General features: G+C 47.1%; 1 protein-coding gene across 9 annotated transcripts in view; it reads left to right on the forward strand.

Annotated features, from left to right (window-relative positions):
- NOL4L (nucleolar protein 4 like) overlaps positions 1-15,045 on the forward strand; it is a 137,306-nt gene that overhangs the window by 99,326 nt on the left and 22,935 nt on the right. For all 9 annotated transcript variants that reach the window (XM_083744270.1, XM_083744268.1, XM_083744269.1 and 6 more), the window contains one exon: positions 555-696. In XM_083744270.1, coding sequence (XP_083600396.1) covers positions 555-696 — 142 coding nt within the window. The remainder of the gene's footprint in view (positions 1-554; positions 697-15,045) is intronic.

Genomic DNA, 15,045 nt, shown 5'->3' on the forward strand with positions numbered 1-15,045 from the left:
GTGGCATAGTTGCATTCAGATGTGGGAGACCCCAGGGTCAAATCCTCACATAGCCAAGAAGCTCCCCAGATGACCTTGTGTGGGTCACACTTTCTTAATCTACCTACTGGGATTGCTGGAAGGATAAGCAAGATAAGACTTAGACATGAATGTTGTGTCCCCTGACGGGGGCGATGGCAGGGAGATGCTGCCGAGGGGACTATGAATAATATCCAGGATACAGGATCTCCTGGTTCTGGTATGTATAATAGGCTCCAACCACAGCAGCTTGTTTTTTCCATGCCAAGTTCCTACAAGCGTTCCATTGTCTGCTACCTGCTTCTAGCAGGTAACCTGCCAATATGCGCAAGCTTTGCCCCATCTGCATGGCTCGTATAGCCAGGCTGGTGCAGGCAGCTCTCTGCCACGGGGAGGTGGATGTCAGGCAGGGCAAAAGCAGGCCTTGCCTAATTGCCCTTAATTAAGCTCTCTGTCATTCGTCATCTTCACATCTTCAAACAGGAAGCCTCAGTGGGCTTTGGTTTATCTTTTAACCCTTTCTTGCTCCCCTCTAGGATGAGACATCGGTGAGCAGTGAGGACTTTGATATGAGTGACTCCACATGGATGTCAGCTGACCAGCATCTTAACTCCAGTTTGAGTCCTAGCCAGGAGGAAGGGATGCGCAGCCCGCAGAACATCCACAGCCAGGAGGATGGTGAGTGCCCATTAATGCCATCTGGGGTGAGGGGTATTTTTCAAAACTTTTTTTATAATGTACACAGTGCATAAATTATTATGCTCTTTGGCCCTTTGGATCCTTCTGTCAAAAGTTCTAATTATGCATCTCTCTTGATGTAATTAATGCTCTTTGCCATGTGCAAGTTGTAAAGAACTCCAGGCCAGTGATGGGGGCCATGCTTGCAATCTCTCTCTGGTGGCAGCTCAGCAACTCTTGTCTTGCGGGGCCTTGAGAGAGAGGCAGGCATCCCAGTGATTTGTGCCCACCCCACTGTTTCTTTCTGAATTAAAACTTGGTCCACATGTGCAATAGGGACGCAGGTGGCGCTGTGGGTTAAAGCCTCAGTGCCTAGGACTTGCCGATCGAAAGGTCGGCGGTTCGAATCCCTGCGGCGGGGTGTGCTCCCGCTGCTCGGTCCCAGCGCCTGCCAACCTAGCAGTTCGAAAGCACCCCCGGGTGCAAGTAGATAAATAGGGACCGCTTACCAGCGGGAAGGTAAACGGCATTTCCGTGTGCGGCTCTGCCTCGCCAGAGCAGCGATGTCACGCTGGCCACGTGACCCGGAAGTGTTTCCGGACAGCGCTGGCCCCTGGCCTCTTGAGTGAGATGGGCGCACAACCCCAGAGTCTGTCAAGACTGGCCCGTACGGGCAGGGGTACCTTTACCTTTTACCACTTGTGCAATGGAATGAGGTGGCGATGAGAGTGGACTGTGCGAGCTCAGGATTCAAACATGGGGTATGTGTGTTCTAAATGCTTTCCCCACATTTAAAAATCCCTCTGCAAGTAGAAAACCCAATGTGCAGCAGAAAGAGCATTATATGCAGGAGAGCATTAGAAACAAGATTTCTCCCACCTGCAGCCTGAAATGGTACCCTAACCCGCCACCTCAGGGCTACTTTGTTTTCCCCCTCATGTACATAGTCTAAAGTCATTGCGTAAACCTGGAATAGCAGCTAGGTGAGGCCCTGAAAGTGTTCATAACTCCTTTCATTTCTTAAGAAAGCAAAATTATGAACCAGCGTGTGGATTTGTTGCATTGTGCTGCCTCCAGCAAAAGACTACTGCTGACTTTGACTGGTCAGGGAATCATTCAGGAAGCACATTTGACCCTTGGCTCCTCCTCTGTTTGGTGACTTCATGCTGTCCAAGTGCATATTCCTTTACTCCAAAGTGATGCCATCGTACAGGATCCAGCTGACTGTGGGGTGGGGAGCGGGGGGTGGGAGAGGTGTCCCCCCCCCGATTGTCCATACCCCCAAATTTGCCTGGAGAATAGAATCAGCCCACACAATGGCCATCCCTGTTGTGGTTGTGGGATTGTTATGCCTGGTGACTGGAACTGGCACTTCTTGAGAGAAAGTGGAATGCAGTGATTCCACATTTAAGTGGTACCCATAGCTCAAGGGTGGAGCACATGACTTGCATGCAAAGCCCCTGTCATCTCTACAGAACCTCACATAGCACAGCTAGGAAAAACCTTTCTCAGATCCTGGAGAGCTGCTTCCCATCAGGGTTGGCAGAAAAAGGCTTGGTGGACTAATGGCCTGACTCGGTATAAAGCAGTTCCTTTTGGTTAATGAGCCTGTGGGAGAATGATGCTGCAATCGAGCCTTTGGAAAGCCTCTTAAGGAGCTACTGAGAAGGAGTTCTCCCTGCAAGGAGTTCTCCCTTTAAGGGTGGTGTTAGGCAACAGTCTGTTGTGTGCCATGGTGCAGTGCATAGTGTGTGGATGACAGGAAATGCGTTGTGACGGGCAGTATATTTGCCAGATTTAGAGAGAGAGGGAGGGAGACGTAGAAGCTAGATTGGGAGAGTGGCTTCCAGGAAAGGGGCTTCAATCCTTCTGCTACACCGTTTCACCAACAAAAATGTCCTACTCCCAAAGGTGCCACTTACTGCAACGACACTTTCCGGGTCAAATAGGCACACACCCGGACCAGAGAATTACACAGGCGAAGGGCCTCATCCATCCCAGTGAGCTCCCAATCCTTAGTTCCCCATGACTGCTGTTTCTAACAGCATGGAAAAAAATATCATCTGGTTCCAAATTGCAAAACTCTTCTAGATAGAATAGTGGCCTGGCAGAGGACTAGAAAAATCTGATGGTGTTCAACATATTGTAGGGATTGGGTTAATAAGTAACAAGCCCTAAGATCTAAATATATATATATGAGAATTTTAAAAATTTCTCTTCAGAGCATAGAGAACATATTCTACAATGATGTTTCTTTCATTGTTGCAAGGTCTTGAAACAAAAACTACTGCTCCCCTGCCCTGTTGTCAGTTCAGTTGCTTGGCTAAATAAGAAAATGTCTTAGAAGAAACCATCCTGCGAGGTCCTCTCCGTCTTCAACTTGTTATGAGCACAGGTGGGAGGCATGACTGGAATTTTTCCCACAGGTGGAATCTTGTGGGTGCTTCTGCCTTTCCCACCCTTGTGACTCCCCAGCCATCCTGGCAACAGTCAGGGCTGAACAATACTTGCAGGATCTTGAACGTGACTAGCTCTGCTGCGGAACGTTCCTCTAACTAGAATAGGTGCCGAAGTCGAGGGCCATGTAGAGAGATCTCGTGCCATGCAGGGCTTGCAGCTGGTTGTGGCTTGAATGGGAGGAAAGCGTGTGAGTGGAAGTGGAGGTTAATCTCCCTGGGGAGGGGAGCGCAGGTAATTAAGAGGGGTCAAAGTTGAGCTGTGTGGGATGCATGGGAGGAGGCTAGCTGGGAAGGGGAGGTGTTGTGTTAACTCTGCAGAACTTGTTAGCTTTTGAGAGTAAATAAGGGGGTGGAAGTCGAGGAGTTTGGGTCAAAGTTCATCTCCATGGCATTTGGATTGACTCTTGTTCTGGTTTCTTGGAGAGCTTGAATCCTTCATTGTCCCCAGAGGCCTCTGCACAGAGGCAGCTGGAGGAGCCCGAGAGGAATTGCCTGGTCCCAGAGAGCACCCAGAGCTGCCTTGTGCTGCTCTGAGACGGGGTGGGGTAGGAAGAAAAACCTCCCTATGTTTAAAGCAAGAAAGGGCCATTGTCCTAGCACACTCCCTAGCAGGGCCCATGGGAGCAGGGCATTGGGGCCTTGTTCCTTTCTGCCTCTATGCACACAGAGAGCTTGTTGCAAAGTCTCCACCTTTGACGAAAGGCTGGTAGGTGTCCTTAAGGTCTCTTAACACCTTGGGAAACTTCCGAGCAGAATTTGCTTCTTTTGGGGGCGTCATCCAGAGAATTGCTGTTGTTTGGAAACTGATCAAACTAACTAACTAACAAGCTGTTGGGAGCGGTCAGGATAAGCCTGCCCAGTTTGTGAGCAACCCTACCGAACAGTGCAGCCTACCATGATGGCCTGCAAGATGCTTGACAGCCTCTCCCGTTTGTGCAGCCACAAGTAGCAACAAAATCCAGAGGCTTACTTGGGCTCAATGGGTCCTGGCTCAGAACAACGATAATTGATCCAGTGAGTCAGAAATCTGCCTGCCACCATGGCAAGCATCCCACTGCCCTTTGGTGAAGGTGTCTCTCCTCTCCAGCCTGGAGTTGAGGAGGATGCAGGGACCATCCTCCACAGCTGGGCTGAGCTTCAGACTGCACAGTACAGCTGATGGGAGCTTGAGAGGGAGGCTGGTGCTTTCCTTTTTTGGTGCTCTTTGGTTGAATCACACTCAGAGTGCCCTTGCTGCTCAGTGGCAAAACTAAAACCCACCCTTCCCACTCAGCTCTTCAGGTGGCTGCTTTGACACTTGGCAGCAGAGGCACTCTGAGTGCCTCAATAGGCAAGTGCCAAAACCAGTCCAGCTCCAAGTCTGAATCTTGAAATGGGGGGGGGGGGGTCTCTGCAGCTTCACTGGGCTTTGAAGACCCTCGAACTCCAGTGTAACTACAGGGACTTTGCTTATCTTCCTCTACAACTGTCAGAGGACAGGGGTCAGCAATTCAATCCTATGTGCATCTAGTTGGAAGTGGATCTGTTTGAGTTTTATGGGATTTATTTGGAAATAAGTGTTCAGAATGCTTCATAGGAGAAGGTATGTTCTGGGGAAAGGGTGTATGATGGATAGGAGATGAATGTGCATTGGGATGGTGTTACAGTGCCCCTTGGAAGCTTTCTCAGAGGGTCTTTCTGCCGGATCTGGCCCTTCTGCACCAGCCTAAAGCTGCAGCAGCAACTAGCTGAGACTTTCCACCACCCCACACATACTTTCCATCCTTGCTAGCATGCACTCCCCAGCTGCAGTTAGGATTGCTCTCTTAACTGAGATGTATCAGGAGAACCTCACTTTGCAGTGGCAAAAAAGCAAGTGGGTAAAAGATTTGGCAGGCCCAGCAGAAACAAATACAGTGTTACCTTGGTTTGCAACCACAATCCATTCCGGAGGTCTGTTTGTAAACCAAAACAGGTTGTAACCCAATGCGTGCTTTTTTGTTGTTGTTGTTCGTAATTGGAAAAAAATGGGTCGTAATCCAAAAAAAGGTTGCAAACCGGGACATGCACTTCCGGGTTTGACATGTTTGTAATCCAAGACGTATGCAAACCAAGGTACCACTGTATACACACCTCTTGCATTTTGTATTTCCTAAGCACTCAGCCTAGTTATTCAATTTGCTCATGAAATCTAGGAAGATAGCTGCCTTATACTGAATCGTATGATTGGTCCATCTAGCTCAGAATTGTCTATGCAGACCGGCAGCAGTTCTCTGGGCTTTCAGACAGGGATCTCTATCAGCCAGAGATTGAACTGGGACCTTTTGCATGCAAAGTTTGGCGGTGGAGTCATGCATAAGTTTCACCAAAGAATGTCAAGATCCTGTCAAAAGGGGAATAATATAATCCTAGAGTTGTAAGGGACCTTGAGGGTCGTTTAGTCCAACCCCCTACAATGCAGGAAGCAATAACACAAAGGAGAAGGTATGGTTTTGAGAGGAAGAGCCTGGGCAGCAGCTGTCAGGGTTCAGTTTCAGGTTTGGAGAGGTGCTGGTGTCCTGAAATCGCTACGAGGCCTTGCACTTTGGTGCTTGTTGGCTGGGCTGGTAGATGGAGAATTGGTGTTGGTACTGGGGAAGCAGAGCTTGAGTCTCACTTCCGCTGTCATGTGGGATTGTAATAGCTCAAGGATCTGCCTCAGTTCTCCATCTGCCAGAGGGGCACAGTAGCAACATCTCTCATTCTCAGGGGGTTGTGTGGGTAAACCTACTAGAAGCAAGTCAATGGTTAGGTGTCAAGGAGTGCAAGAAAAGTTTGTACAGTAAAACGTATTGGGAATTAAAACAGCTTTGGATTTTATTGATGGTAATTATAATGAAATATAGAATTAATATGAGCTACTTTGAAAGTCCAATGAGAATTAGTAAGCAGGATCAAAATCTTAGAACAGTGGCATAGAACCTCAGTCTCAGGAGCAAAATGTGGCCCACGAGTGTCTGTCCTCTTGACTCTCCGAAGGATGCTCTGCATCTTCCATTGCTTTTGTCTGGTTGGAATGTGGCTCTGAATGGCGTTGAGGCCTCTTTCTGCATGGATGGATGGAGAGGGGGGGGGGACATTTGACTTTTGCAAGGGTGTACGAACTCACTCCCATTGCTCTGCCCACTTTTGCCTCTGACCCTGCTCCACAGATATGTGCGACCCCCGACCAAGATTGCCCACAACAGAACACACTCCACCGCTGTCTTAAGAGAAATAAACATCAATAGTTAATAGCAGGGAACTCAAATTGCAGGGAAATGACTTCAGAATGTTCTGAAGGGCTGTTGCCATCGCTGCCCTTGAAACACATAGCACCCCTGTTTTTCTCCTAAGGGAGAGTTATGCAGGGAAATGTTCTTCAGCCTTTTGGTACAGCTCAGGCTGCAGCAAGGAAAAGCCAGAACATGGTAAGCTCCTGATGACCAGTGCTTGTGACACAAGCACCCTTCACACCCGTGTGTGCGTGTGCATATGCAGTTTCTGGGGGAAGTTCACAGTTGGTTCATAATTCTTATTAATCATTTCCCCTGGTATGGTATGCTGTCTGTTGCTAGCTGCGCCATGTCCTCTGCCAGTAAAACTGATTCACTTGGTGTTGTTACTTGGAGTGGTCTGCCTCTTCAGAGGGCAGGGAGAGAAGCCTGCTTAATTCCTCTCCTAGTTAACTATGGCTGGGCTGGCAAACCTCTGGCCATCCAAATGGTGTTCGACTCCAACTCCCATCACCTCCAGCCAGCATGGCCTGTTGTCAGGGATCATGGGAGTTGTAGTCTGGCAGCGCTGGGAGAGCCTCGGGTTTCCCCATCCCTGTGCCAGCGTAGGGAGGGTGAAACTGAGTAGTCTGGATGGTAAACAGCTTTTGGTCCAGTCAGTTTCACTCCTGAAGAAAAGAAAGAAAATGCTATTGACTGGCAGGGCAGTAATGTTGCACAGCTGTCTCACCCCCCTTTCTTCTTTTAAAAATATTATAGATGCAGTTAAGTGCTTGTGTGTTCACAAAATTTTAATTAAAATCTATGTAGTAGGTGCCCTGAAAATTGTGTCAGAATATACAGATGTGCAAAAGAGGTCATTAGGTATGCAATGTTGCTGATGCTGATTCCTCTTAAGGGCCCTGTAGTTCAGTGATTCAGCAGATACTTTGCATGCAGGGATGGAACCTAGCAGGGGAAAACTTTGGAGAGTCACCGCAGAGTGGCGAGTTGGGCCATTGGCTCATCTTGCCTGGCTTTCCCCAACCTGGTTCCCTCCAGGTGTCTTGGATTACAGCTCCTTTCTGGTTGGAGAGTGCCATGAGGGATCTAACCTGATATTTCAGTGACTTGTACTGTTTCAGCAGATTTACAAAGCAATATGGAATTCCTCTCCTAGTTAATTATGGCTGGGCTGGCAAACCTCTGGCCATCCAAATGATGTTCGACTCCAACTCCCGTCACCTCCAGCCAGCATGGCCTGTTGTCTGGTTAGCTCAGGCCACATTCATTTCCCAGGTACATCAAATCAATCATATTTACTTATACGCAATGTTTGCTCAGTAAAATTGCTCTTGAGTTGCATTATGACAAATTACGTGACAACAATAATAAAGCAACATTCATAAAATCAGAAGCATATAAAACAATTTAATAATAATTCATGTCATAATTGCCATTAATACAATTCATTCCATTAAAACATTTCAATGTAAAGAAGTAACTGGTAACAATAAGGCCATGCATAATAAAACTGGCTTTCAAACAATTAAAACATAATTAAATTCAATCACCTATCATTACCAATATGGCAACACACACATACAAACCCCTGAAAACAGCATCCACAGATTTCTCACAAGGAGCTGTATAAAGCACAAAAAGCACAATATGACAGTGCAGTGCAGATGTGCAATACAGTACACTCAAATCCTGGGGAGAGTTCTCCCATGTCAGTCTAATTTAGTAGAAGCAGAATTCAGAATGAAACCAATACATTCCTGAAGCACATTCCTCTCATCCCCACCCATCAAACTCAAAAAGGGCTGGATATTTGCATGCCCTATACCAACTCCACACGGAAATAATCTTAATACACTTTCATGAGGAGTGGCCTGTCTTGTTCAGAAACCATTTAGCCTGCTCTCTTCCCACCTGGGACACCTTTTACATTTCCTCTCCCCTCCTCTCACCAGGATAAGTTCCAAGAAAAAATCCACCTCATGTTCAGAAACCAAGTAGATATTGCTCTTGCGACAGAACTCCAAAGCGGGGACACTGAAAAGTGAAATGCCATTGAGTGCCATTCACAACCACCTACTTTAAGTACAGTTTGACACAGTTTGGAGCATTTGGGGTGGAGTCTTCTCAGCAGGTTAGATGGTTCACAGATGGATTCCTTCTTTGTGCTCTTCCCCAGTAAGGCACTGAGAGCAGGAAAAGGGGAAAATGTTGGCTGGAGTGGGTATGTGATCAAAGTAAGAAAGGGTCCCTCTGGATTAGATCTAGGGTGCATCTAGCAGGGCATCCTTCTTCTAATCGTGGCAGGGCATGCCTTGGCCGGAATTAATATTGCTTTCAAGAAATATCAACAACCTCAGATATGCAGATGACACAACATTGATGGCAGAAAGTGAGGAGGAATTAAAGAACCTTTTAATGAGGGTGAAAGAGGAGAGCGCAAAATATGGTTTGAAGCTCAACATCAAAAAAACGAAGATCATGGCCACTGGGCCCATCACCTCCTGGCAAATAGAAGGGGAAGAAATGGAGGCAGTGAGAGATTTTACTTTCTTGGGCTCCATGATCACTGCAGATGGTGACAGCAGCCACGAAATTAAGAGACGCCTGCTTCTTGGGAGGAAAGCAATGACAAACCTAGACAGCATATTGAAAAGCAGAGACATCACCTTGCCAACAAAGGTCTGTATAGTTGAAGCTATGGTTTTCCCAGTAGTGATGTATGGAAGTGAGAGCTGGACCATAAAGAAGGCTGATCACTGGAGAATAGATGCTTTTGAACTGTGGTGCTGGAGGAGACTCTTGAGAGTCCCAGGGACTGCAAGAAGATCAAACCTATCCATTCTTTTTTAAAAAATTTTTATTGATTTTCCAACACAAATTAAACACACTACGATACACTATACAAAGACAAAACAAACACATAAACACACACAAATATAATTTCACAACCTTCTTTTCATAGATATTGCTTCTCCGACTTCCCCATACCTCTCCTTTCTGCATCCCTATTTCCAAATTTCTTTCAGCAAATCCTCACTTAATTTATCATTTACAGCTGTAATTCTCTCTTTTTTCTTAACCTCGACATTTTAGCACTCATTAATTTTATAATTATTCTTAAGATACACTTCAAACCTATCCATTCTTAAGGAAATCAGCCCTGAGTGCTCACTGGAAGGACAGATTGTGAAACTGAGGCTCTAAGACTTTGGCCACCTCATGAGAAGAGAAGACTCCCTGGAAAAGACCCTGATGTTGGGAAAGATGGAGGACACAAGGAGAAGGGGACGGAAGAGGACGAGATGGTGGGACAGTGTTCTCGAAGATACCAGCATGAGTTTGACCAAACTGCGGGAGGCAGTGGAAGACAGGAGTGCCTGGCGTGCTCTGGTCCATGGGATCATGAAGAGTCGGACACGACTAAACGACTAAACAACAACGACAACAATGCCTCGGCCCCTTGTATCCAGAGGGGGAATGCTCCTGCGGAGGTGGAGGTCCCATGCTTGAAGTGCCAGAGTACCCTGCAAAACCAGAGGAAGAAACTGAACAAAAAGCTGTGAGTTACAGGTATTGGCAGCCCGTCAATACAGCTAGAGAGTTGTATCCACTAAGTTATGCTCAGAGTTGACCCAGTGATGGGCCTAAGTTAGTCATGCCTTTTAATTTCAGCGGGTCTTACTCTTGAGTAAGGCTAACGTTGGCTACAACACCGTTTTTATGCAGCCTTTGAGAACAATAGATGACCCAAACCAAGCAAAAGGTGACTTAAGTCTCTCCCCGCCCCTCTTTTGCTGTTACTGCCTGGAAGTCTTTGGCTGGGTGTCATCCTGCTGCAAGATGCTTATAAACCTCCAGAATGGCAGAAGGGAGCCAATTAGTGCTAATGGATTTGGCACAGAAGGGTAAGCTAAAAGGCATTGGGAAAAAGGCTTTGTCATCAACAGAGCAGGTAGAGTTCGTGTCAGGTGATGCAAGGATTGGGAGAATGTGTGTAGATCAGCATCCAGCACTCCTGACCTCTGGAAGGCACTGTCACTTCATGCAGTGGTCCTGTGGCCTCTGCTTCCCAAGGGAGAATGATGCTCTCACCAAATCCTCTGCCAAGGAACAGAGCCTTGGGAACACCACCACTGAGGAGCAGCGTTTAGTTATGCTGTGGAACTGGCTCCCAAATTCATGGAGGACCCAGACCTCAGTGGCTACCAGCCACAATGTCTATGTCCTAACTCCGCTTTTGGAGGTGTTAAGCCTCTGAATACCAGTTGCTGGAAGTCACAAGTGGGCAGAGTGCTGTTGCGCTCATGCGCTGCTTGCAGGCTTCCCATAGGCATTTGGTAGGTCCCTGTGAGCACAGGATGCAGGGCATAATGGGTCATTGCCCTGATCCTGCAGGTTATTCTTATGAAGATCTTTTTATGCCCAGTTGCCAGGTGCGTTCTTGGGGTGATGCCCTTTGCCCTGGGTAGCACCCTAGTTTTAAAGAATTTATATCCTGCTGTTTACAGAAGTTTCAAGGTAGCTGACAAAAATAGTACAATAACAATAAAAGCAACAAAGCGTTAAAATCAGTAAAAAACAACAACAAGCTAATAACGAATCAAGCATCAGATTCGTTATTTGTGACCAGTAATTAAAAATACATAAAATAGAAGCCAGCTTATTAAAAAAGGAGAGGCCACTTAGCATAAAAGCCTGTTGGACTTTTGGAAGCCTAGGTGAGCAGAATGGACTTCACCTGACCCCTAAAAGGTGTCACCATGGAAACGGCTCCTCTCCCTTAGGCAATCTCTGAAGATGGAGGAGCTTCTGAAGATCTTAGCTGACAAGCAAATGCATTTGGAGGGTCCTTCACATATCCTGGTCCCATGGCTCATGGGGCTTGAAAGCTGAAGTCTAGTGCCTTCAGTTGAGCATGCAAAATAGCTGGTGTCCAGTTGAGATCTTTCAGCATGGTATGATATATTCGCAAGAGTCGAGCACAGCCTGGCAACCTAGTTGCTGTATTTTATACCAGTTGTGGTTTCCAGATGCTTTGAAGAGCACCACCCATATACAGTATTGATCAGCACTTTTTTTTCTTGAAAGAGAGGTGCCGGAACTACCATGAACACCTCCCTGATTCTCTTATAATGGCAATGGCATCCACCTGAGAAGGAGAAAAGTCTGGATTTGATATCCCGCTTTATCACTACCCGAAGGAGTCTCAAAGCGGCTCACAATCTCCTTTCCCTTCCTCCCCCACAACAAACACTCTGTGAGGTGAGTGGGGCTGAGAGACTTCAGAGAAGTGTGACTGGCCCAAGGTCACCCAGCAGCTGCATGTGGAGGAGCAGGGAAGCGAACCCGGTTCACCAGATTACGAGTCCACCGCTCTTAACCACCACACCACACTGGCTCTCCAGTGCTGGAACTGAGTTCCAGGGAGTCCCAGCTGAAAAAAAGCCCTGGTGTTGATCTAGCCTGACTGTTGCGAGGGCATGGGTAATTGTGCCAAAGCCATCTCTCTCCAAGAAGGATGCTCTGGAGTACCTCCTGCCTCCTGTCAGTTGACTTGCTGTTTCGTGGCCCAGCACACCGTCTCGTTCCTCCTCCTCTTAAACTGCACCCCCCCCCCCAACCTGTGGCATTTCATGCTGCTGCTTAACTTTGACCATTTCATGTCAAGTGTTATTAGAATTGGTGCATGCGCAGAGCGGCAAATGACACTCAAGGGGTTTTACTTAAAAAATAAAAAAGGACAAACTTTTTCGGGGAAGAAAAATTAAGGGAATGTAGAAATGCACAAAAGAGCAACAGAAACGGCGTAATACCTCTTAAGGCGGTTCTTTGGGGACAAACAGTGGGGACGATCCGTTGCACACAATGGTGGTCTGTGGTGGTGGGTAGGGGGCAGGAACAATGAATGATCTAGGGGAAGGAAGCGCCACATAAATGGCCGGGTTCTTTAACTACTGTAGATGCCAGTATTGGGTATCCAAACATGGATTCATCCCAGCGAGACCCAGACTGAAATTCTTTGAGGTCCTGAAATACCAACCACACAGTTCCATGCTGCAGTTGCAGGTCTGTCTTTCCCCAGAGAGCATGAGTGTTCAATTCCCCCCCCCCCAACAAATGAAAAGGCAAAGTTGAACCTCCCAAGGCCTGGAAGGGGCTGGGGCTGGGAGGGGGCCTCCCGCACCACTTCCTGCTATCTCTGGAGAAGCAGCAGTTGCTGTTCCTCTTGGGCTGAGTCAAGACCTCCCCTCTGCTCCTGATGATTGTGGTGGGAAACTTACTCTTAATACAAGCAGCAGGCAACATGCATATTCAGCGCTCAGGTGATTCTAAATTCAGCATAAATGATGTAAATGGAGCACATTTACTCGGAAAGTTTCCTGATGGATGGAAGCAAAGTAAATTACACAATGGACTGCGATTTTGGGAGACACAGATGAGGATGAAGAGGGAATGAATGGCACAGAGATTCATGCTGTTGCCGAATGAAAAACAATTTAAGTCCTTTGACTTAACACAGGCAGGGTACAGGTAATAGTTCTTATGAGAGTTGAAAGTGATAGGAAAGAGCCATAATGGTTTGTGATGTTCCTGATCATTTATTTTACCCCACTTTCCCCATCTCCAAGTGAAGCTGTTTTTGAAAGTCTACAAGACCTGCCTCGCCGTGTGTGTGTGTGTGTGTGTGTGTGTAGCAACGATGGGGGGCGGGAATTGTCTTTGGCCTAATTAAGTTGCAGCAATAGTGTGCAGGGTCCCATACAGAATATAGACCCCACCTGCCCCCCAAAAGGGTTTGTTGGTCACGTTCCACAGGAGTCTCTGATCTGTTTCTACATGGGAGGTACTTGAGTTTCGGTTCGACCCTCAAGCTTCCTCCAGGGCAGGTGTCAGCCTTGGAACGCGGAAAGTAACAAGATGGGTGAGAGTGTTCTTGGGCATGTGCAGAGCTTACTTCTTCACCACTCAACACCCCCCTGCCCCCGCTCTGGCATCTCTGAAATCAGAGGGAAGAGATTCCACGTCATATGGACCGGCTTTCCAAGTTAGGTTGGGTTTCAGTACCTTCCATCTTAAAGAATTATTACTCATTCTCCTTTTTTTAAAAAAAGTAATATTTATTGAGGTTTTAAGGGTTACAAAAAACAAAAGTAAAAACACCATGTCAGGGAACTGCCATCGGAGGGACAGGTGGTGGAGAGGCTCCAGGAGAATAGGAGAGACTCTACAGCAGAAGAAGGAACCAGTAGGGGGAGAGCAGGAGTTCCAGCGGAAAGGGAATCGGGGGAGAGGCTCTGGGATACTTCTAGTGAGAACAGTGAGGAGGTAACAAGACCCCCTTTAGCAACCCCCACCCCTCGCCGGAAGCTGTCACGCAGAGAGTCCAGGAGGCGCATGTCTGTCAAACAACTTTTATGTTGGAGTAAGTTCCGTAGACGCCCACTGTCGGATTCTACCAGCGACTGACGGAGTCATGCTTTGGGAGGCTCCGTTAGTGCCTAGGTTTGGGTGACCAGCCAAACCCCAGAGGGATCAAGCTTTTACGCACAAGCAGCTCATTATCCCATCATACACCATATTAAACAAAAGCAAAACAACACATCACAGTAAGTAAAAGAAGAAAAAAAGAAAAACAGAAAAATACAAACAATTAAAAAACACAACAAATCTTCCCATAACTTGTCTTTCCTTTGCTTGTTTCCCTTGACTTCCTCACACCTCCATTTTTTGTATTCTAGTTCGGTTAGCTATTTCAGCAAATCCTTTCCATCTTTTCCAATTTTTGTCCTGTAATTTATCTTAATATTAATATAACTTTACTTTCCCTCCTTTCACCAATTAACAGTCTGTTTTTTTCTAAACCTTTATAACCTTCCTGCTAAAGCCACATAACTTCATTCCAACACCCTTCTAACATTCATTAATTTTACAATGTTTCTGTATAATTATTACTCATTCTCCAGTACGGGGCGGACTGTATATATGTTTGGGGGAGCCATGCTATGCAGGAGCCCTGCTGGGGCTGGTGTTCTTGCATCAGGGCACTGGGTGCCTTAGGCAAATGAGAAAGTGCTTCTGCCACTCAGCCTTGGTGGGTCCAGCGCTGGCAGCAAGAGAGGAAGGGAAGGGCTGGGAGTCGGCCGGTACAAGGAGACACCTTTTTTCATACGCAGAGGGCAGCTCCCAGGACAGTGCTTCTTTGTCCTTTCTCCCCACCCAGACTCAGCTGCGGTCATATTGGGGGAATAGCTAGAAGCTCACTGTTTTGCTTTTGGTACTGCAAAGCATCCCAAGGGCACCAGGTTGCAGGAGACTGGCTTAGACATTCACAGGAGGGAAATCACCTCCTCCTCCTCCTCCTCCTCCTCCTCCTCCTTCCCTCCATCCATAGATCTCAGGATGGTTCACAACATAAAGATAAAAGATAAAAAACACAAAATAATAAAAACAAGAAGAAAAAACCAACCAACCAACCAACCAACCAACCAACCAATAACCCACTTTCACAATGATGTTAATAAGGCAAATGACTGGTTAAAGTGGAATGTTTTCACCTGGTGCCCAAAGATGTTTAATGAAGGTGCCAGCCGAACCGCCCTGGGGAGAACATTCCACAAATGGGGAGCCACCACAAAAAGGCCCATTCGTGTTGC

Source organism: Podarcis gaigeae (genome assembly GCF_964106915.1).
Source record: "Podarcis gaigeae genome assembly, chromosome: 6".
NCBI classification, from domain to species: Eukaryota; Metazoa; Chordata; class Lepidosauria; order Squamata; family Lacertidae; genus Podarcis; species Podarcis gaigeae.